Source organism: Atractosteus spatula, chromosome 6 (genome assembly GCF_055471065.1).
Source record: "Atractosteus spatula isolate fAtrSpa1 chromosome 6, fAtrSpa1.hap1, whole genome shotgun sequence".
NCBI lineage: Eukaryota > Metazoa > Chordata > Actinopteri > Semionotiformes > Lepisosteidae > Atractosteus > Atractosteus spatula.
Genome location: NC_142711.1, coordinates 24,993,903 through 25,018,491, shown reverse-complemented (window position 1 = coordinate 25,018,491; position 24,589 = coordinate 24,993,903). Strand labels below are relative to the sequence as shown.

At 38.6% G+C, this 24,589-nt stretch overlaps 1 protein-coding gene across 1 annotated transcript in view; it reads right to left on the bottom strand.

Moving 5' to 3' along the window:
• rheb (Ras homolog, mTORC1 binding) overlaps positions 1–11,145 on the bottom strand; it is a 52,396-nt gene extending 41,251 nt beyond the window's left edge. The window contains exon 1 of the mRNA XM_088919368.1: positions 10,858–11,145. Within this exon, the coding sequence (XP_088775494.1) occupies positions 10,858–10,909 (52 nt within the window). The 5' untranslated portion in view covers positions 10,910–11,145. The remainder of the gene's footprint in view (positions 1–10,857) is intronic.
• Between the last annotated feature and the right edge of the window lie 13,444 nt (positions 11,146–24,589).

Here is a 24,589-nt window from a genome sequence, read left to right as displayed (position 1 = left end):
TCATTGCCTGCCAGGATAGGCTAAGGCTCCCCCGCTGCCATATTTATATTGGATAAAGCAGCCAAAAAATGGATGGATGGATCTTTCAATACATAAACTGTAAATTTACATTTACAAAGATTTAGCCAAATAATTTCATTTCACACTGAGGCATTCTTTTGACTGCTTACTATTACAGTGTGGAGTATACAGATATGTAAAAGCCTTGGACTTGTGATGCCTCAATTAAAGCATGAATGATCTAAAAAATTAAAATTCATCCATCATAGTAAATTACATCGTACCTGTAACTGGTCTTATTACAAAATAGCAAATTTGATCGAATATCTCACAAGCATATGGAGCCTCCATAAAGCTAAAAGCACTGTATAAGATCCAAGTGAAATGTAAGAAACCCCTAATACTTTTTATTTTAGCGCCACGATTTGGAAATGATCAGAAATCCATCACAGAGCACAAAAATGACTTAATTTAACTTTTATTTTAGCTTTTTAAAGATCCTGTAAATTATTTATTCAATTAAATGGATTTATCAAAACACTAAAAAAGTTCATTTTAAACTAAATTTCACGCATATTGAAAGTCAATGGAGAGATTTATTTCAGTTCTCATTACTGGCTTTTTATAATCCATGCTATTTTACATTCTCCCTCATTCTTCATTCTGCTCAGTTGATTGTGTTATATTTGAAGTCAGAATGAAAACAGACTGACTTCAGAAAAGGAACGTATGCATTTTATTACCATAAAGTGCTGTAGTTCATGCTTCATTGCTACCAATTTCAACTGCTGTAATGAACAAGAGGAACAACAAAATCATGTCAATCACAGAACACAGATTTTCCTGCTTTCAAATGAAAATGTATAAATTTCTTATATCATATCTATACTAATCTAATCATGCTGCATTGCTACACACAGGAAAGGATAACACATTTAGAAATCCTGATGATAAACATAGGTTTCCTTCTTTATTTGTGACTATTATTAACCAGGCCCCAACCTCCCAAAACACATAGAATTGTAGCAAAGTATAGAACAACATATTCAGTAAAAAATAATTTTATTTCAGAATAACCAACATTTTTTAGTTTTTATTTTATACCCACCTAATCTAGAATCGCCGATTATTACTTTGTTTCTCAGCAACAACTTCCATATGCACATGCAGAGAATGAGCAAGTGCAAACAAGCTCTTCTTGTCTGCCCACCTGTCAAAACATTCCTGGTTTTTCACCTGCTATACAGTAAGTCATGTTACTAAAGCTGATAACCTGGCATCTTTCAAGAAACATCTGGATGACATACTTGGACCAATTAGCCACTGAAAACCAAATCAGCTAGGTGGACCAAAAGGTATCCTCTCCACCATGTCAACTGGTTGATACAGACATTACACAGATCGGGGAAAATGTGTACATGTAGGTTAGCATGGAGAGCAATAATCGCAGATGGGATTACACAGAAGAAACAGCTGGTTATGCAAAGAGAGAACATCTGGTGGTTTCAAAAGGAGACTGATGTAACTGGGCTCTCGTGACTGATGCCAGCTTGTCTTTCCTCTCTTGTCTCCCTCTTATCCATTTTTAAAGAGACTGCTAAGGAGCATCGCCCACAACAAGGCGCTGTGCTGCAGGTGCTGAAAAAAAAAAGTTAGCTACCAGGGCCAATGATCCCCAACCCAGTTTACTTACCAAAAACTGGAACTTTCCCTATCACTCATAAAATGCACTTTATCCCAGAGACACTCTCAGAGTTAGACATCATACAGAATTGGTATGACAGCCCTGGCTACAGTAGGTAGGAGAAGAGGTCATTTAGCCCATCACCTCAATTTGGTAGTTCACAGTTAATTGATCCAAGGATCTCATCCAGCCATTTCTTGAAGGAAGCTAAAGTACCGGTTTCAACTACATGGCTAGGTAACTTGCTCCATACTCCCAGTATCCTATTCCCGATTTTAAATTCTCTTCTATGCAGTTTCCACAGGTGTCCACTGACACCTGTTTAACTGTTCATTTTGAAGATATCCTCTGGGCTTTTTTTTTTAATACCTCTAAGAATTTTGAATACTTATATGAAGTGCTCTTTTCGTTGTCTGTGATCAAGACTAAAACTTTTTAGACTGTCGGTCTCTCAGTGCAAGAAATCACTTTAAGCCCCCAAGTGCATCGCTTGCTCCTCTCTAGACTGATTCCAGAGCAGTTATATCTTTTTTGTAACATGGTGACCAAAAATCTACACAATACAGTGTATTCTGAATGAGGCTTAACTAGTCCAAGTACATCTTACATAAGGATGAATGGCTGTATTATAGCTGGGGAATGAAAAGTAAAGTCTCTGGGCATCTCGGATAAAACAGGCTTCTGTAGTATGTTGACTACACCCCAAATGGGGAATAAACAGCAGACTTCCAACAAGATCATTATTTTGAGGATCAAATTAGGTTACTAATATACGTAAGTACTGACTCAACCTGGCAACATCTTTTGGTGTTGCCCTACTGTAAGTAGACACAACATTTTACGTAGCCACACGGTGTCTGTGATCACCTCTGATGAACATGGTATTTTCTTTGGAAGTTTATTGTGTCATTCCAGCAAAAATCATGTTGCAAATAGTGAGTAGAGAACCTTGGTTTTCTTATACACAATAGTGTTCTTCTAGATAATATTTTAGTTTTAAAACTAAGTATATCATTCAAAATCTAGATCAACTCTTTTTGTGAGGACTAAACCTCCACTGCTATTGATTTTCATTTTCCAAACATGTATCTGAACAGCACAAGGGCAGCAGAAAACATTCCCACCTGAACTCTATATCTACACTTGACTGCATTCAGGCAATGTTTATGCATGTATTATGCAGATATCAATACCAACTGCAAAATTACAACCAAAGCCAGCTTCCTAATCTATAAATACTGTAAACAGAATTATATCATTTGACAGAATGTGACTTCTAACAAAGTAGAAAGAACACACAGGCCTAATTCACAAAGCAAAGTAGAAGGTAAATTGTTAAAAGTAAAGACTTTTGTGAGAATCTGACCTATTTGACTACAGACATTTTAAATCATCATTAAATAGAATAAGGACTGAATATTACAGCATGATTATACTTGTTTAACCATGGAACACTACCACATGACTTACTGGCTTGCAAATAATACCAAGAGAATACATCTCGAGTACTGTAAATGACAATGAGAAATTATGAATTACAGGTAATGTCTCAACAATGAAAGCCAATTGGATGCAACACAGAAGACAGTAGCTAAATCAACAGCTGACCAGAGGGAAGACAATTTCAATAATCCTAGTATTTTATAATCCTACCAGAGGAACTTTATGGCTCAAAAGGTAAAAAAAAGCATTGGCCACAAAAGACACGCATTAAATCTAAAGCCCTTGTAACTAGTCATAAATCAACATCTTAAGCCTTAAGAGGAACCTCAAACCTCAATTTAGGACAATTTAATTCCATGCCTTCTAGCACAGCTTTGCAGAAAATATGACTGATGAGATAATATTGTATAAGAGTGGTGCATAAGACTTCCATTTTGTCTCCAGGAGATATGTTATATATTCTACTAATAAAACTAGCTTTCAGAGGTGAACAAATTAAAATGGAATGTGATCCCTGGCATGGGTTAACTTTATAGCACTGTACGTTTAGGAAGCAGTATTATAAATTTAAATGACGAAATCTGTTCAATGTTTAAGACAGTAACGCGACAAACATTTTGACTGTTAAACTGAAAATGATTTACAGTAATGCATTAGAGTAAGTGTATCAAATAAAAAAAATGTCTGCCTTCAACTTGGCTCCTTCTTTTACACTCCCATTACTTACATTTTGCCCTTTTTGTCTTTGCTAAACCCCAACTAAAAATGATATCATGGAAGAAGGAGGAGGCTTTCCCCATGCTTGAGTGGATAGAAGTAGTTTAAGCTGGTGACAAAAAAGGAGGAGCTGATGCCAAGGAGTTCTTGTTGCTACTGGTGGGCTTGTGCAAGTTCTGGCCAAGGCTTTGTGGCCAATCAATGAGGCAACGCACGAGAGCCAGTCCTCCCCTCTCACAGACATGACGTCACTGCTTGGGTCAAGGCAAAAGAAAAAAGGCGACTCCGTGTGTCAACATGCCGAGAGCAGAGCTGCGCCAGACTAAAAAAAGATCACCATCTCCAGACGGCCGACACATTCTAGAACATAGTAAATGACTTTGAGAACAGATCATGTTGCTGCAACATCCTCCTGGTCAGCTTGTCTCAGGGGCTGGAGGGAGATAATTGTAACCTGTATTTTTGACTGCCTGGATTCCAGGTCCCTCCTCCTCTCATTCGTCTCCTGTGGAGATGAATAGATCTCACCATATTGGTGGAAGCACTCCCGAAAAGATATGAAAAACCCTGCATGCTGATCTTTAAGCTTCTCTGCTATTCACAGGGACCGGTCACTTTCCAAGGTGTTCACAAATTCCCAGACGATAATAGTGGGGGGCAATTGGCTCGGTTTCTTTGTGGATAATTCACAGGTAAAATGGCAATTTACACGGTACCACTGAAAATCAGATAAGAGGATGAAGACTTTTGTTTGGTTCTCCTCACAGAAACAAGATGTCTGCCTGATTAGGAGACCAGAAGATCTGGCAGGAAGGTTCTCTTTGACATGCTCTTCACTGATGACAGCACAGCTCCTGAGGAATATAGCATTGCTGTTTGACTACCACTGAAGAAGACTCCACTTTCAAATTCCAATTTAATATATTTTTTCTCAGTAATATCAGGTTGAGGTTAAGCTTGAGAATGGGTGGCTTTTCTTGATTCTATTTTGTCTCCTACTGAATGTAACTTTCTAAAAAGTTGAAATTATCATAAAAGCAGTGTTTTGCAGGTTTTCTGTATTATGAATCATGTTGGATATTGATTAAATGTTTTGGTGTCCTTTTGACTAATTGTTCATTCATGACTGACTGTGATACACTAAGGAACAAGTAAAGGTTTATTCCATGCTGAACGAGAAGGAACACAAAGTTTTGGGTGTCCTATTCACTACACTTGAGACCCATTGGACATCTATGGGATGATGGAACAAATTGTAGCAATTCTGGCTCGAGAGACCACTGAAAGGGCACGTTTGTAGATGCAGAGCTTGTGCATGGTGCTATGCCCAGGCTGAGAGCAGCTCATGTCCCATTGCCAGGGGTCACCAGCCTATTCACATGGGGATTCAACCTTCCACCAGCCCTGTGCGAACGAGGTCAGGCTGCCCCTCAATGAGACCAACTGCCTATCAATCAGGCAATCAATCCACCGTTCAATCATCTAATTAAGCAGCCATTATGGGGCTGGACTCTCTGCTAGATCTGTGCTCTGACATTGAGGTCTTACTGCTGTAAGGCTACTGTCTTAAAAGATGGCTTTTTCTCCATCACAATCAACCAAGCACCGACCCAGCAGAGACTCCCCTCTCCCTGGAAACCCTCTCGCCAGCACTTCCAATATACAACCCTCCGCTGGCCCCGCTGCAGATCCTGCTAGTCCTGCAGTTTGTATCCCGCAGACGGACTCTCTTGAGTGACCCTGCTGCCTACGTTTCCAGGCAGCTCCTCTCCCGCTGGTCTCCCTGCCATTTCTCTGTAAGGATGAGGACCGTCTTTGTACTGCAGCCTTTGCTCCTTAACCTCAGCCTGCCTGTGCATCTCTCTCTCTGTTCTCTACTCACTGCTTCACTGTCATCTTGTCTCTCCGGGATCTCCCAAAGATCCCCAAAGTCTTGCGCTTGGGTCTCGAACCGTCACCTCACTGCAGCACTGATCAGCATAACACATGGCATCCACACATGCCGTTAGTCCATCCCAGCACACTGCCTGTTGCTCAACCCTGTTTTACTTGATGCTCATTATGCTTCTGTGGTTAAGATCAGAAATGCAGGGGGCACTTTTATTTATGTGATATTTCCCTCATTTTTTACACTGTTTAAGTAACGGGTGGGCTCACCGTTCATTTGCCATGGAGCAATGCTGTTGAGGTTGGGTTGAGCAGAGCGGACTGCTTTACTGTTTGTGGCTTCTCCATGCTGGAGCTACTGTACAAGGGTTGGGGGAGGGTGAGTGCACAGTCCTGAGCTCAATCTTATGTTTGTTTTGGATTAGATGTGGGAGCAGCACAGACATGGGTAATGTTGTGGATTTCGGGGGCGTATTGGGATATTTTTCTATCAAGTTACTTCAAATCTATTATTGTCTCTAGGAGGTTTGTCTGAAGGAGACGGAGCACAGAAGAAAATGTGATGACTTTTTTAAATTATGTATATTGCTGCCTCCTAGAAAATTAAAAACAAAATGTTTTAAGAAACTGAATGAAGTGTGTGTTTTTAAAACCCTCTTCAGTGTTTGTGTGGGTCACAACTGCACAAGTTTTTGTGCTCTGCTGGACATGTAGTGGTGCAGGGCCACAGTAACGTAATCTGCATCTCTAGTACATGACACTGTCCTAGCAGAATGGCAAATCAGCGCTAAAATGTGCACTCCACGCATTTTCATTGTATTTTATTCAATTTATAGGCTAATATTTGTAGCTTGGTTGTTAGTTATGCTGTTTTCAGCCAAGCAGTGCAAAGCAGTGTTTATCACTGTCACTGTTATATGCTGACTGCAGGTATTGGCTTTAGAGAGGCACAACTTTCATCTGCAGTCAGCACAGCTGCTGCCACTCTGTGAGCTTAGCCCACCCTGTAGCCATAGCCATTTTGGGCTCTGATTTTAACTCATTTCAAGCTAACCTGGTGTGTTAAAATCATTTTCAAGACACCCAACCAATAATTCCTGCAGTGGGTCGTACTTATCTAATGCGCGATACCAAAAAGTCACTGCTCTCTTAAGTCTAGTAACAGTCGACACAACCAGCAGTATCAGCAGAGTGCTTTTTTTCCGGCAAATTCTAGTTCAAACACTATAGTTCAGGTTACTGAACTGTCTGCAATAAGTGTAAAGCACTGCAATACTACAAGGGAACCATTACTACAGGGTCTACTATATTTGGCTCTGTAATTCAGTAACGGATACGACTTAAACCTACCAATTGTTTTGGAAGCACCTTAGTAATATTGCAACCATCCTCCAGTTGAAGTGCTATTAATATAAATTAAATATACGTGTAAGCTAATTTTAAATATGCTTAATACTAGTTTATTAAAGCCACCTGCAATTTCAACCACCCTACTGTACCAACTATAAATACTCCTTGGATCCGAGAACACATTCTAAATGTCATCTAGAAGTAACACCAACTCAGAAAATTCAATAGTGAAAAGATGCAATGGTCAGCCAATAATTATAATAATAATTCCTTACACTTATACAGTGCTTTTCTGGACACTCCACTCAAAATGCTTTATAGGTAATGAGGTAATGGGGAGTCCCTACCACCACCACCAATGTGCAGCCCCACCTGGATGATGTGACGGCATAGTGCAAGAGTACGCTCCCCACACACCAGCTATTAGTGGGGAGGAGAGCAGAGTAATGAAGCTAATTCATAGATGGGGATTATTAGGAGGTCATGATTTGTAAGGGCCAAAGGAAAATTTGGCCAGGATGCTGGGGTTACACCAAGAACATAGTATATACCGTACACTAAAGTGTAAAGATTTTTTAACCACCATAATGATATGCAGGTTTGCAAAATGTATGACCTTAGCAATACATTTTAAACTAACTGAATTGGAAAAAACGTGGTCCGAGCACACTGCTTTAATCCAAAACAGAATCTCCTCAAGACACTGCATTAGCAATCAAAGCTACACTTTCCTCTTTCAAATATAGTACTAGGCTTAATGTGTATACCAATGACCTACATCTAAACAGCAATGAGGGCTGATGTACAGGACACACTGTGGAATCTGTCACTGAGCTTCTAGCTTGTTCCATCTGCTGGACTTTTTGACTATGTTGACTTGAGTCTTAGGGAAACACTTCTTAGACATTTATATTGTCTTCAAGCAAATGGTGCAGACCCTTCTGATTATGGTTACATAGTAATAACAACTGTAATGTGGAGGGTACAGCCCACTATGTCTACCAGATTCTTCAAGAATGTTGAAGGGAATACAAATGTCCCTTTTAGATGTCTTTTTTGTGTTGACTAGGTCTTAGCTACAACTGCAATAAAAACAAAGACAAATCACCAAAATAAATACAATAATCAGAAAGAAAACAGAACAGTCCATAGCAGGGTACACACAATTTTGAGATATCGATTAACCAACTGCTAAATCAGAAAGAAACAAAACAGTCCATTGCAGGGTACAAACACACAATTTAGAGATACTTATTAACCAACCCCGCAAGTCCCACTACATGGGAAGAAAATGCAACCTTCTCAAACATGCCCCAGTTTAAAAGGGAACCCAGGAAACAAGAGCTGTGAGACAGCAGTACTGAAAGCCGTGCCATTCTGCCATTCACAAACCAAATATCAAGATTTTGAAACCCAAATTTTATTTTTAGTACCATTGTTGATGTGTTTTAACAATATGTAATAACATTAGCACTCAAAAACAGCCCTTACATTTCAATTAAGAGAAACCAAGTTTGAAAATGCACTGATTTGTGAACCATGCCTAAAACGGGCATCACAGGATTAATACGTGATGCTGCTGAGTTACGGTATGTAACCAACAAAGCACTTACATGTTGTGTAAGTGGGGGCAGCAGTCATGGTTTGCGGGCGAACAGTGAATTCCTTGCACAGAATCTGCAGTTGCTAATCCCAGGAATTTGGAATTTTTAGTGCATTGCTTTCAGAGGGCCTGCCAGTACATAACTCATCTGAGATCATGTAAGGTAATTACCCAGGCCATACCCTGACTCCCTCCCCACATCTTTGTGCTGCGTGGCCACTGTGACCTGCAGCACCACATAATCTTCGTATTAAAGCACATGACCACTGACACGGGCAAATCGTTCTCGAGGAATTCTGATGCATGGTTCAGAAATAACCAGACTGCAAGGCTATGACATTCCAGTAGCCAGAACTCTACTCCTTGCAGGAGCACAAAGGCTCCCAGGGTTTGTTTTGGTCTGTAAGTGGTCCAGTATAAATTACTATGCTGCACGGATCCACAACTGTCAGCTAGCCAGAGTCTGTAACAACTGACTATGCATGAAAAGACGCACAGTAAAAAGTTCTCTTCCATTGTACTTCGTGTTGTGGAGATTGTCTGATGGTTCTCAAGAACACCAGCACGTACTCTACCTCATATATATATATATCAGACTGTCAGGCCTCAGTTCTTTACAAGATATAAGTGCTTTCTGTTGGAATTCGGTGTGCATGAACTATTTAATTTTCTGGAATTAAGCTGTAACAGTTTACAGCACTGCATACATTAACTTCAATGCTTGCTCTCTAGGATCTTCCAAAGTTTTATTGCTTAACGGTTCAACTATCTGTTCTTGTGAACCACCTGCGCAAAGCATGAGTGTCTGCAGACATATGTTTCCTCAGCCCTGTACCTAAGTGCTTATTAAAGGACTGCTTTTCCACATCTCCAGGTGCGTTTATGTCAAATTATCTTATTCTACATCAGATTCAACACCAAAAATCCTTAGATTTTTAATAGATTTTAAAAGATAAAAAAAACTTTAAAAGCAAAAGTATAATATGTAGTTTAGTCCTGACAGAAAAGGCTAAAAGGGAATAACTAAAATGTAACTGTTTTGTAATAATGTTGCACCTTTATAAAACAATTTAATGTTAATAAACATTTCAGGATCTCACGTGGAACAAAAATACTTGTGGGAAATGACTGTCCTCCTAACTGCGCTCGAAACACGAAAAGCCTGCAGTGTTGGTTCCTGCCGGAGGTGGGTTTCTACAGGCGTCACTCCAGATAATGTCTTTTCCTTTCTTGGGCAGTTGTGCGAGAGAGGTCACAGGTAACTTAGCGGCTTTGATGTTGTGAACGACACGTACACATGCCCTGGAGATACCATTTGTATTTTGACAGCTGGCGGCTGAGTATATGTAAAAAAAAACTAAGACATATTCGTATTATATCCGAATAGTTGTATTACTTGGGCACTTTTCACCGGACGCGGCTATTAGTGCTCCATGTAAGTTTTAACAATTTGCACAAGCGTCTCATGATGAACAATGTTTAGTTTCACGATAAAGGTTACAAAAGAAAAGCTGTAAAAATGGCAGCCCTGCCATGCCGTAATTTTTTTTAAAAAAAGCTACAGCAGCGATTCACGACTGCATTTCCTCCCTTTATCGTGACTTTGCTTAACCGCAAGCAGATACCGCGATTCAGGTAAGTTCTGGGACGCTGTTATGAAATCTGCTCTACACGACAAGCTTGTAAAGCCTTTACACTCTGCAGCTGTGCTCTAATTGCATATCTTGAATTCGTAAAAAATAGATCGAATACCACCTTCCGCCAGTTTGCTTCATGAAATGTAGGCTGCGTGCCGGTACAAGAGCAAGGAAACACATTAAAAATATAAAAAGTTCATTTTACCAGCATCACGGACGCATACAGAAAACCAAATATCAGATAACCTGAACCTTTACATTTTTAATTCAAAAGCGCATCGCGGAGGTTTTAGGCACATATTGGGAAGAGTCACCTTATCCAAACAGCATCATGAGGAAATTTAAACAGTCGTGACTAGTGACACAATCATCATTATATTTCTCCATGGTTTCCCTCGCCTCATCAACCCATGCAAAGCATAACGTTACACCCCAGCTCGGCTTTTAAGGTTCACGGTGTCTTTTCCCCCCCACAATCCGTTTCTCCCACAATGCGTTAGCTTGTCCTCTCGTGCACTCAAAATACTTGCACTTACCCACGGATCTGTATCCCAGGATGGCGATCTTACGGGATTTCGGCTGCGGCATCTTTTTTTCTAGGAACGACACGACATCAACTTAATAGACCAATATCAACAACATGCAGAGGACTGAGTTGCGCGATTATTCGGCCTTAAACTGAGAATAGAAAAAAAGAATAGGAAACCTATCTCAAATCAAGAAAATGGAACAATTCGTAATATTTTTTTCCCAAATTTGCAACAATTTGATGAGGAAGGAAAAAAAACTCGGGCATCTGTAACCTCTGCGTCACTCCCCTATTCAGTCTAGTTGGTTATTCATGATTTCCGACTGTTGGTTGGTTGGACTTTGAATAAGGGCGGGGTGTACTCTGTTCAGAAAGTAACCATTGGTGTGAACGACTGCTGCTCCTCTTCGGAGCCGCACTTCGGAGGCTCCGCCTGGTGGAAAGATTCGGTTATTGGCTGTGGTCTTGCACCGTGGGTGGGCTTGATGTTTGTCATTCACAGAAACAGCCTAACCCTGCGTCACTCCACTTACAATAAGAAGGCGGATAGTTTGAATGCAATGTACTGCGGCAGTTGAGCGGTACTGAAGTAGTTCGTTTGGATTTCTGAACAATTAAAACTGCACACGAAAAGTAGTCTAAAACACAGAAACCAAAGAGGTTACAAAGTTTTGCTAATGGCTGCGGAGTACGTATCGTTATACTATTAAAACTGTCTGCGATATTAAACCCACGAGTAAAAATAATAAATCAATGTATTCCTAAACAGTATATAATTAGGCTGTGGATTATTTCAATTAAAAACATGTTGTAACAATACAACTGTTCGATGCAAACTACATTTAAAGGAGCCCATAATTATAAAATAAGTGTACGTTTCACCCAGGTGCTTGAGAAGTCTGCATTTCACTTAAGACTTTTATACACCTTGCATGAAGATGAACAAATCTGATAACTGTTATTCTAAATACAAGTTACAACACCATCTGTAATATCTCAAAGAAGGGCAAAAATATGTTACCTTTTACCCGTCAGTAATTGTGTTTTTAATAGAAATTGACGGAGTTGTTGTGTTGTTGTTCTTGGCTTTGATTCACACACTTAAGAGAAAGCCCCATCTCTAGACGATTTAATTCAATGGATAATAGTAAAGAGACAAATGTGTAATCGAAAATGAATGGAAGAAGTAAAGGTTTATTCCATGCTGACAAGAAAGCCGTTTAGGCTGACGAAGGCTCCACAGCCAAAACGTTGTCTCCTTTTTTCCCAGCATTGAACAAACTTTTACATGTTCCTTTGCTGCCTACTGTACGCATGTTGACGCAGCCACCTAATCGAATATAAATGTTTTTAAACTTAATGTTTTTTGGGAACGTATATTTTGTCCTTGCATATTTTTTATGGTAATTTGCTTACACACATTCTTGATCTAGAATGACTTGTATAAATTAAGTTTAGATTCTTTCATTTATGTACTGTAATATGACAATTTGATAAGCGCTAGCTTGAAGTCTCGCATATGTAAAATGAAACGCACTGAAATAGTGTCAGGCTAAAAAGCTGAAAGCAGTGTGCTAAACTGTGGATTGAAAGCGGCATTGTAAACACCCTGTTGGCATGGATTCCGTGTTTACAGTGAAGAAGTGCAATAAGCTGATCACAATTCCAGTTTGAAGGTTAAGAAAATTAGTGTAATAATAATAAACTTTATTTTATATAGCACCTTCAACGGTTGCTTCTCAAAGCACTTTACAGAATGACAACAACAATAAATAAAAAGAATACACAAGATAAAACACAAGTACAATATACAGAGGAGACCGTGGATGGTGGTACTAAGTATAGTAGGAGGAGAGGGGTAAAGAATGGAACCAGTTAAATAAAGGTTCTTCTAAAGAAGAGGGTTTTGAGTCCGGATTTGAAGGAGTTTAGAGAAGGTGACCCTCTGATAGGAGTAATGTGATCACTTGCACTAAACCTGGTCAGGATTCTGGCTGCTGAATTTTGGACATACTGCAGTTTTTTCAATGTAGATTTAGATACCCCAGTGGTTAGAGCATTACAGTAGTCAATTCGGGAGAACACAAATGTGTTGATCAGCTTTTCAGCCACAGTAATTTATAACATAGGGCGTCTAGCGATATTTCTGAGGTGGAAAAAAAGATGTTTTGAAAATATGCTGCACATGTGCGTCGAATGTTAAACCAGAATCGAATATCACCCCAAGGTTTTTCAATTTAGACTGAAGCTCAAGTACAGAACCATGTAAAGTGGAGTTGAGAGCTGAGAGACAACAGGTGTTACCTAAACAAATCAGATTTGCGCAGGCTTTAGACTTTTGATTTCTGTGGGTCATTCATTGCACCACTGAGGAGGAAGTGTGCAGAATGAATGGACTCTGGGGGTGAGAAATCAGAAACTCAGAAATTAATTTAAAAATGCCACCTGTTTATATACCTCTCCTCAATTACAGTTTGACTAGTTTGTTCCCAGTGGTACAATGTTTTCATAGCTTTCCCCATCATACCATAACTCTCTACTTTATAATGGAAGTTTTTCATGTGGGTACTGAAATCACCAGCAAGTTTTAATAAATGTATCATGCAGGCGTAACATCTGTGATATTAGACACATTTATTAAAGCCTTTTTTATAAAAGACACTTTAAGTAAAATTATAAGATTTTTTCTGTACATGATGACTTCTCTCTCTGCTAAATTTGCACAACATTACCTTGGTCATGAGGTATGCATATCATTGTCTTATATCTCCATGGTATGAGTCATGGTATCTACGTCAGTATGTCAGTAATTACTAGTGGAAAACAGTCTGAAGTGCTCAGAACATTAGGAAACCCATGAAGTCTGTTTTAAGGGACACTTCTAACCACGTTCCAGATTATACTTTTGCTTTCTTGTCTCAGTCACAAAACATGAGTTTCTGAAAGGAACTAGCTGAGATAACCTACTGTATATAAAACAAATAAGATATAGAATTATATATCCATGGCATTGCTTTTTAAATAGATAACGTTTCATATGTTATCTACATGTATGTGGTTGACATAGTCTCATTTTTTCATTACAGTTTCTGTAAGCATTTTAGATGTTTGCATAATTTTGGCTTTTAATACATATCTGGTGTCATGACTTGTTGTCTTACTAAGCAAAAGAAATTGAAAAATGTATTGTAACAGGTATAGGGGTGAATAGGAGGAGGCTCTAAGAATTTAGATAAAGTGTGTAACACCGGCAGTGTAAACATTTACAGCTTCAAAGAAGAATGGATGTTTGCTGAGAGTTGGTCCAGAGTCTGTGATCAAAGCACATCATAACCTTTACCTTGTTTACCTTAGTTAATAAAGTTGTGGGTAAATGATTAAGTGTTAATCAACAATCCAGAAACACATTAAATAAGATGAGATCAGGAGGTAAGAAGGGGGAAGAAGAGGAAAAGAAGGTCAGAACACAAGAGGGAGAGGAGAGGAGGAGTTGGGACTAGAAGTTTAAACCAGGCAAGACCCCCTACTTCACGATCATCGAAAAAATTGACTGGAGTGAAGTATTTGAACCTTGCTAGAGAGAGCCTGTTATTCTGTTTTTAAGGAACTTGTGTTTCCTGAGTAAAATATATCTCAGTTAAACACGGCCTTTCCTGCTTGGGGGTGTATTTTTAGAATAGGGAGATAAGGTCCTATATATTTTGTGGCATGCAGGTTTGCAGAGGCAGCTTGAAGTGCAGGTTGTATTGTATTCTGTTTTATTTAGAAGGCAGCCTATCACTTATTTTGGCCTCTGTAGGCATTATTTAAGAGCTGAATACTCGGTGGCAGTCTGGGGTTTTCTGGGTGATTAGGATGTAAGGTCTCAGCAATGCCTTGTCTGTAAGCTTGTAAGTACATAAACGTGTGTGTTGTATGTTTATGTGTTGTGTAACTATACCAACCATTCGGGTATATTCTGGAAAAATCACTTACAATTTGTGTGTAATGAATATTTATTGACTAATCCACTTGGTCAATTCCTGATATTTCCATTTTTGTAACCACCCATTTGTAACAGTATTCTATTCCTTTAAAACATAATTTTATTACCTCTAATGTCTGGAAACATAACTTTTATCAGTTCTTCCTCAATTCCTATTTTTAACCCTCACCACTCCCTAGAAGATAATTTCGAGAATAAAACACTTAAAAGTTGTATTATATATATATATTTTAAAAGTCAATCCGGTGTTCCTTATTGAAATGGGGGCTTTGCTGGAAATATCATATCTTTATGTGTCTGATACAGGAATACCAAATAAAAAAGACGTTATGTCCCTTGTTAAGCAAATATGTTTATCATTTCCCATTGACTTTAATTATTTGGAGTTGTGAAATAAGGGCCTTATGGAGCATACTCTGCTAGTAAACAAGTACAGCTAAGTACATCTTCATCTCTGGTATTGACTTCAGTCTCTTTAGAAGGATTTTGGATTTTTTTTTCTATCTCAAATGACTGTTATCTTATTTTGTCCCTGCCATTTAATCACTGAGCTGCCTTTATGATCTTGTATTAATTTCATGGTAGTCTTAAAGAGGAATAATTATCAATCACACAACAACCTGTCTAGGAAAAATAAAAACCACAACTTTAAATAAAATTCAAAATTGGAAGTGTTATACTGTGGGTAATAGGTTCGTATTGCTTCATGAGTTTTTATTTTATTGCATCTTTTGCGAAATGATGCAAAACCAAACTTATAACCAAATCGTACCCTCCTGCAATGGACTAATCAATGAAGCCAGTGAAATGTGAAGTGTCAGTATTCACTATGTCTGAAACACATCTATGGTGAATATTTCATGATTAGCTACGGGGGAAAACCTACAGGGCTTATTAATGTAAACCCACCTGTGGTGTGGTGTCACTGGGTATGGTTCACCATATGCTTGAAAGACCTGCAGCCTCCTGAATGTATCCCCCTTGACATAAAAGGATTCCTGTCCTGTATAAACTCATTAATGTCACAGCACTGACTACTGCTTCCCCCTTCCCTCCACAAGCTATGCTGTACTACTAAGAACCTGGACATCTCTTGGGAAATAATGAATTATTCTGTCTTCTTTCAACCAAGGCTGTCTACTTTTTAGCAGGGGGTCTCCATATACTGACTATATCCTTAGCATTTCAACATCATTTTTCAAATGAACTATAACCGAAGCAAATAGTAATGAGAGATTAATGCTTGCTGATAATGTTGTTTAACCACATCTCTAAGGTTAATCTGTGATGTATTTAATAGAAGAACTGGAGATGAGGTATGTGTATAGTACACTCCACAAGGACATGAGAGGATATATTCTATATATCCACAAGGAAGTGAGAGGATATAAGCCCCTAAAGCAACATTAAAGTTGCATTTTTTGAAAAGTTGGAATCACCAGTAGGCACTGTCCATGGCATTTAGCACTTCTGCCTTGCAGCTTTTGACTTCAGGATTGGATTCTGGCCTTGGGCACCTAATGTGTAGTTTTTATGTTATCTTCGTGAGCATATGGGCTTTCTCCAGCTTTCCTCTCAAAGTACAAAGATATGTGGTCCAGGATAAGTGGAGTCTCCAAATTCTGTATACCCACCATGCAGTGATGTATCTTACAGTCTAGGGTGTATCCTACCTTGTACTCAAGATCACTGCGATGTTGTATTGGACTAAGCAGTTATTGAAGGAGATGGGTGGGACCACCACTTATTGCTTTATGCAGCTACTACTGAACAAGAAAAGGGTGAATAAGGACCTACAGACATGCCCACCTGTCAGAGCCATTCATCTTTTCTTCACAGCTGCTTTAGGAAAATTGGTGGTCACTGGCAGAGAAATGTACTGCAAGGCTACTAGCACTGGCAAATTACAGGATTACAGGATTCAACTGGCAAAAGTTGAGAGGAATCAGGCCAACTAATCCCCAGGCCGCTCTGGTAGTGCTATGTCACGTTTATAGGACCACATAGAGGGAATTCAGGTTGCAGTCATCTAGTGATGTACACCAGACTCGAAACCATGTATTCTGTAGGGCTCCATCTGCATTCCAACTGAGTATCCTTGCTGGTAAAGCCCAACTCACCACTCCAAACAAAACAGGGTTTCTATTAAAATGCTAAATATAAATCTGAACAGTATGTGTGAAGTGGATATCTGAAAAGTGCTTTGGTTGTCTTTTAAGAGCAAACCACAGGCGATTAATCGTGTCTGGAGCTAATTTCCATTGCATATTACCAAAAATAGGCAGCACGGTGGCTGCCGTACAGCTCTGAAGCGCTCAATTTCTGGGATGCTATCAGTGTGGAGTTCCTCCAGGTGCTCTGGTTTCCCCCCACAGTCCAAACACATACAGTACTGGTAGGTTAATTGGCTCCTGGGAATATTGGCCTTGGAGTGTGTGCGTGTCTGTGTCTTCCCTGAGATGGACTATCATCCTGTTCAGCGTGTATCCTGCTTTATGCCCGTTGTTTGCCAGACAAGCTCTGGCTTTCCTGCGACCATGAATTAGATAAACCAGTTAGAAAATGGATGGATGAATATTCAGTGCCTTCAGAAAATATTCACCAACCTCTTTTCTTGGGATCGTTGACCTGTTGGAATGTGAATCTTTGCCTCAGTCTTTGATGACTGAAGCAGGATCACCTCAAGGATTTGTCTGAATTTACCTCCATACATTATTCCCTCAATCCTGACAAGTACTGTACCTCAGTCCTTGCTGTTGAAAAGCATCCCCAAAATGATGCTGCCACCACTATGCTTCACGGTAGGGATGGAATTACAACATTGATGAGCTGAGTTCAGTTTGTGCCAGGCTTAGCATTCTACATCCAGATCAAAGAGTTGAGGATTATTTTCACGTGACTGGAAAATCCATTGCCAGTTGGCCTCAGGGTCTGCCATTTGCCTCCTTGCAAACAAACGTCTTGCTATTAGCTTATGTCCAGCAATTCTGCCACAGAGGCTAAATCTCTGCAGTGCTGTAGAGATTGTTGTCCTTGGGCAGGTTGTCTGATCTCAGTCTTGGAGCTCTGTAATTCTGTCAGGGTGGTCACTGTGTTCTTGGTCACTTCCCTGACCAAGGTCCTTCTTGCTCAGTTTTGGAGGAAGGACTGCTCTAGGAAGAGTGCGGGTTGTTCCGTATTCGTTTCATTTCCTAATGATGAACCTGATCTTGCTCCTGAGAACTTTCAACACCCTAGATATGTTTTTATACTCCTACCTTAATCTATGTCTCCTCATAATTCTATCATGGATGTGTACAGACGGGTTCATTGTTTTCATGGTAGTTTTTACTCTGAAATGCATTGTCAACCAAGGAACCTCATATAGGCTAGTGAATTTAATCTGAAAACACTTTTGACATGATTGTGGAGGTGGACTCCTTCCAAGTTATAGAGTGATCTCACAAGGAAATTAGATACACCTGGACTCTTTTCTTTTAAAATATACATAAAGACATTTCCAGACCTTTTCTTTCACTTTAACATGATGGAATCATTTGTGCATATCAGTAACAAAAATCCCATATAATTGTATTTTTGTCTGAGTTTCCAACTTAGCAAATTGTGAAAAAAATTGTGTGTGAAAATTATCCGAAGGCACTATATATGTATATATGCACAGTCAATAAATGAGCTAAGAAAGATAAATGAGAGCATACATCTTAATTAAAACTGCACTATAAAAAACGAGTTTCAAGGATGCATAAAAAGAAAAGGGAAAAAACTGACATACTGTGTGATAAAAGTTATTCCAGTGACAAGCGATATTAACCACCAAATAATGGAGACAGTGGAGCATTACAAGACAAATTCATGACACTTTGGTTATAGGTTTCATGCAATAGCCCAGATGAAATGGCCACTGCTTTTACCGGACTACCTTCATTTAGAAATATTTTTTTTTTCCTTTCTGCTCTTATACGGTGATTTAATTATTTTTTAAACACATGCTGTCCACTAGAACTCTGCCACTAGAATTATATTGCACAGCTTCTAGATAAACTAGGATGGTGAACAGGGTTATAATTTTTTTAACTATTGCTATAAGTTAAGGGCAGCACTGTTTCAAAGTGGTTAGCTGGAGCCTTGGGTTCAATACTTGGAGTGTTGCCTGCATGGAGTTTGTATGTTCTCCCTGTATTAGTATGGGTTTATTCCAGTGCTCCAATTTCATCCCAAGGGCCAAAGACATACTGGTAGGTTAATTGACTTCTTGGGAAATTGGCCCAGGTGTAAGTTGTCTCTGTCTCTGCCCTGTGATGGACTGGAGTCCTGTCCAATCTGTACCCTGCCTTGTGCCAGATGCTTGCTGGGATAGGCTCTGGCGCTCCAAAGAACTGGAAGAAGTGGCTAGAAATCAGATGAATGGATGTTATAAGTTTTGAAATCAGGAGGGTGTCTTTTAATTCAGAAATGGCTTTTTACATGTGCTTTGCCTGCCATCTAGTGTCAAGAAGTAAAAATAAAAAGTAAAATAAGCGGTCCAAAATAAGGAGCCATCTACTATACAAGGTCTTATCAATACTGACTTCCGATTGCTTTGTGACTTGTCTGAATATTATTGGAACGTTGTCCAGAATATTTTTCTTCCAGAGCCCTTCTTATAGTAGGTAGTTAAAAATAATTCATTTTGGAATAAATTATTAATTCTTTCCATCTTACAGGACTCATGCTCATGATGGAAAAATAATGGAAGAATAAAGAATGTTTAATTTCACATTGAAAAAACAAACAAAACAATTTGATTGTGAATCTTTCTTCAAGTGTTAGTCATACACAAATAGATAAAAAAAAACGTTTTGAAATTAGGCTGGGAAGGAAATTTTGATTTCTATTAAGTGACTTAATTAAGCTGGTTTACAAGTCAGCTGGGTAGCTCCTCTGAAAAAAACAATTCACAATTGCTTCATTTTGCCTGGCTTCAAATGCAAAATATAAGAGTTTGCAACATGTAGAAAGTGTGCTTTCCAACTTTTAATTTTGACTGTTTTTGATTGACTGGTGCACTTCAGCAAAAACTCCAAAATTGGGCCAAATATCTTTGTCGAGGAAACAACACAGCAACACTTTCCTGCATTTCAAATGCATCCTAGAGCACAGCAAATGCTTCACAAAATGTCTAGGTGTTGTTTTAAACCTAACCCTAACCCAGGGCTCATCTACAATATTTTTCATAAACCTTGCCTTCAAACACTGTGTTCATAAAGTTACCCAAATGACTCCAAATCAGTGAAAAACATTTCATGCAGCAGTTTTGAGGTATTTTAAATGTATCTGGTGTGAATCTGTTTTAAATTTCAGCTATTTCTTTTTTCTGTTTCAGGTTTTTGTCTGGATGATCTTGCCAGGCTCTTGCCTGTCCCAAGCTTCAAGTTCCAGCTCCTCCTGTCTCCTCTACCTTCTCTCTCTTAGTGGTCTTAATGTGATCTAGTGTGTTTCTGGACTGCTCATTTTCAATCATTTAACCACAACTTAATAAACTAGGTAAACCAAGGTAAACTTTCCAATTGTTTTTGATCAGGGGACCCCTTACATATCAGCAAACATCCCTTCTGCTTTTAAGCTAAAACATTTTTACACTGCTAGGTGTTACCAAACTCTTAGAGACTTCCTAGTCCCCTATAGCTGTAACAATATATTTACATATAATGCATGCTTACATATGCATGTATTTATATGGCTGGGTATGTCACTGGAATATTTCTGGTGAAGTACCTTGCTCAGTTGTGTTTCCAGTGGTCCATTTGTTTGGAAAAACACAAGCATGTCCACAGAGGGGCAAGTTGACTTTCATAAACCTTGTCCGTGTACCAGGCTTTCAGGAATGTTTGCTGGAACTGAAAATGAACTGCTTATGAAAAACGTCTGGCATAGTGGACAAGAGAGAACAATTCAGAAATTTTATCCCATGAATACCAGTTTCTTACCACTTAATACACAGGACTAATTATTTCCCTTCTTCTTTCTCCAGTTCACTAAACTGAAGGTCCTTATGATAGAAACTTTATGGGAAGTTATGTCAGTGTCACTGTGACCTTTTATTCAGTGGAAATGCTCCTTCTTTTCTTTAAAATAAATCAGATTTTTGTCATTGTTTCTCCTGTCATTTCTAGTGCTCTGTTCTTGTCAGCTGCTCTGATCTGTTTTTAAGATTAACCCACTGTTGGTATTTAGTGCAGTGGTTCTATAATATAAAATGTACTTTAGAATCTGTAGCACTTTACAATATGTGATATTAAAAAAAACACCATTAATAAGAAAAAATGAAGTGTATAAGACATCAGTAATGGGTTATTAAAAAGTGAAAAAACAAACCTTGGTTGGTAATTTTTTTGCTTTTGCTTTTACAAAGGGCTTCAAAAACATTTCAAATGGATAATAACAACAATTGTGATGCCAGCTTTATGGGACTATGTCTGATAAATATTTTCATTTCACGGCACATCAGAATTCATAAAGAATAATTTTAGTTTCAAGGTGTGAAAAGCACTTTCCTCCTAAAAGGTTCCCAAATTTCTAGTTTCTGCCTAAACTAGTATGAGCTCTAAATGATACTTCATTCAAGACATGTACTCATTTAAGAAAACCACACTTCTCAATTTTATTTTTTTTCTTATTTACCCTAGGTAAAAACACAAAACAATAAAGACCAGCTAGAGCTCACCCAGGATTATGGTATTATACTGCCATCCTGTGGAGGTTTAGAGCAGTAGTTTTTATAAATATAATTCTTGATGTAAAGCAATTATTTTTGGGAAACGGATTTGTAACAACAGTTATTATAAGTCACTATAATTTGTAACTTATAATTACAATAACTATAAATTTTAACAATTATATAACAATAAGATAATTGTAGTAGAGTATGTTCATTTCAGTGCACCTGACGAGGAATGAAATCTAGCTGAAACTATAAAGTATTAAAACCTAGTTTCCATTATGAATTTACTTGATGTACTAAAATACCCAGAGAAATTAAAATGAGGAAATGATTTCAATTACTTCACATTATTGTCTTCTTTAAAAATGAACTCCCATGTTAAATACACAGTCCCCTAAAAAATCTTGACTAACCTGGCATTTTAACTGTGATAATATTACTCTATTAATTATTTTCCAAGATAAAATGAGTACAGTTCCAAAGTCAATTTTACTCTACCAGTGCTGAACCACTTTGTTTCAAATATTGAGATTATAATTGGCTAACAAAAAAAAAACCCTCAATGAAGACAAAAAATAAGTAGAGTTGTCAAAGAAAACCCTAAAACAACTGTCTATAAAGTCATCAACAATCTTCAGGGTGCAGGGGTGAAATTATTGCAATCCTTTGTATTAATTACAAAGACAATACTCTACACAATACTGCAAGATCTAAACCTCTTAAAAGCACTGTGAACAGAAATGTCAGATTGGAATCTATTTGGAAATACAGTAAAACAGGAGATTTAATGCAGTTATCACATCAAAAGGATATGAAACCAAATACTGACCTTTGTACTCTGAAATTTAAAGTGAATGTGTCTCAGTACTTCAATTTACTGAACAAAACTGGCACCAACACAACATACTGTATAGTTTTGTTTTAATACAATCAAATGGATAATACAGTGGATAGAATTACACTCAAAAATGTATATTCTATTGTATTTATCATTCATGTCAATGTCATTTCTTGATTTTAAAGCAAAAATAACAGTTTTGACTTTGTTGCTACTTCTGGACGGCACTGTATAGTCAGGGGAAATGACTGATAAAATCTAATAGCAAATCACACCCCAGGAACTGAACCCAGGGCCCTAGCACTGCAAGCCAGCAGTGCTACGTACTGCACTGCCATGCAGCCCTCTGACTAAAAGGGAATATTGTTTATCACAGGATAACCAAAACAGTTTCACATTAGGATAAAATATTTATTTTAAAAATATGCCAGAAATATTTAGAATAACACTCGCATACAGTGTGAAGGCATCTTCCTGTCTCTCTCAGATTCTATTACTCTTCACTTCCATTACAGAATGTGAGTGGAGTCTAGGAATGCTAATTTAAGGAATGGCTATTTCAATTGAAGGCCATTTGCCAAGACTACCACGTTAGTTGTTTCTGCTTATTGATTTACTTAGGCTTTTCAAGAAAGAGACTGATGCGAGTTTAGGAATGGTGAGCTTCAAAAAGGTCAACTAGAAAACTGCTCAAAACATTAGCTTGTATAAGCTATGTTCTACACTCACAAATACAATATATTATGGATGTTAATGACTACAACATCAGTTCAAATTTACAACTATGGTGTGTATATGAAACCACCAGTGATGCACAGAAGTAGAAATAATAGTACTGCTAGCAAGAAATATACTGCAAAGGAACAAAAATAGGTTTATTCCATGCTGAAAAAAAGAAGAAAGAGGACACAACGTTTCGGCCGTGGAGCCTTCTTCAGGTGTGAGGGAGACAAGGCAGTAGGCAAAGGTAATGTAGTGGGAGAACAAAGGCTGGGAGGGAGGAGGAGTGAGAGGCGGGAGCAGGGGACAGAAAGAGAGGCCAATCAAGAGGTGTGAAGTCAGAATAGGTGTAGAACGGTGTGAAATGAAACTTCCAATGAATGGAGAAAATTTTGTTCTCAAAAACGGTTTTCCAAACTCATACATCAGAAAGACTACTGAAACCAAAATTATTCTGCAGCTAGGATCACACATTCTCCCTTCTCTTAACGACAGACTACTGTTCTTTTAAATTTTCTCCATTGATTGGAAGTTTCATTTCACACCGTTCTACACCCATTCTGACTTCACACCTCTTGATTGGCCTCTCTTTCTGTCGCCTGCCCCCGCCTCCCACTCCTCCTCCCTCCCAGCCTTTGTTCTCCCACTACATTACCTTTGCCTACTGCCTTGTCTCCCTCACACCTGAAGAAGGCTCCACGGCCAAAACATTGTGTTCTCTTTCTTCTTTTTTTCAGCATGGAATAAACCTATTACTTGTTCCTTTGCAGCCTACTCATGCTGATGCAGCTACCCATCTGAAGAAATATACTGTACTTATAATCTACAGTAGGTTTATAAAGTACTATAAATAATCAAAAATCATTTAGGTTTCTTTGTGTTAAGTCAAAGACATATAAAGAAAAAATCAATAAAAGGCTAAATGTAAAGATAACTAAATTAAGAATCTGGCAATCTTCATTTTGCAGTGAAGAAGGAACTGACACAAATGCAGGTGATGTTATTTCCCTGGCTCTTCACACTGACTTGGCTCACTTGGACGATAAAGACACATACTGTACGTGAGAATGCTATTCATTGATTACAGCTCTGCCTTTAATACTATAGTTCCATCCAGACTAGTCAGGAAGCTTAATGACCTGGGCATCAGCACCTCTCTATGGAACTGTTCTGGACTTCCTGACTGGCAGACTGTGAACATCGATGGAAAGCTTTCTTCCATGCTGACCATTTATATATAGTAGGTGCCCCTCAGGGCTGTGTGCTTAGCCCCCTGCTGTTTTCCTTTTTACCCATGATTGTGTGGCCAGACACAGCTCCAACTGCATCTACAAATATACTGTTGACACTACCATCATTGGCCGAATTATGAATAATTATGAGACAGCTTACAGGGATGAGGTCAGGAACCTGGTGAAGTGGTACATTGACAATAATCTCTCCCTCAATGTCAGCAAAACCAAAGAGTTGGTTGTCGATTTTAGAAAGCGGGGCAG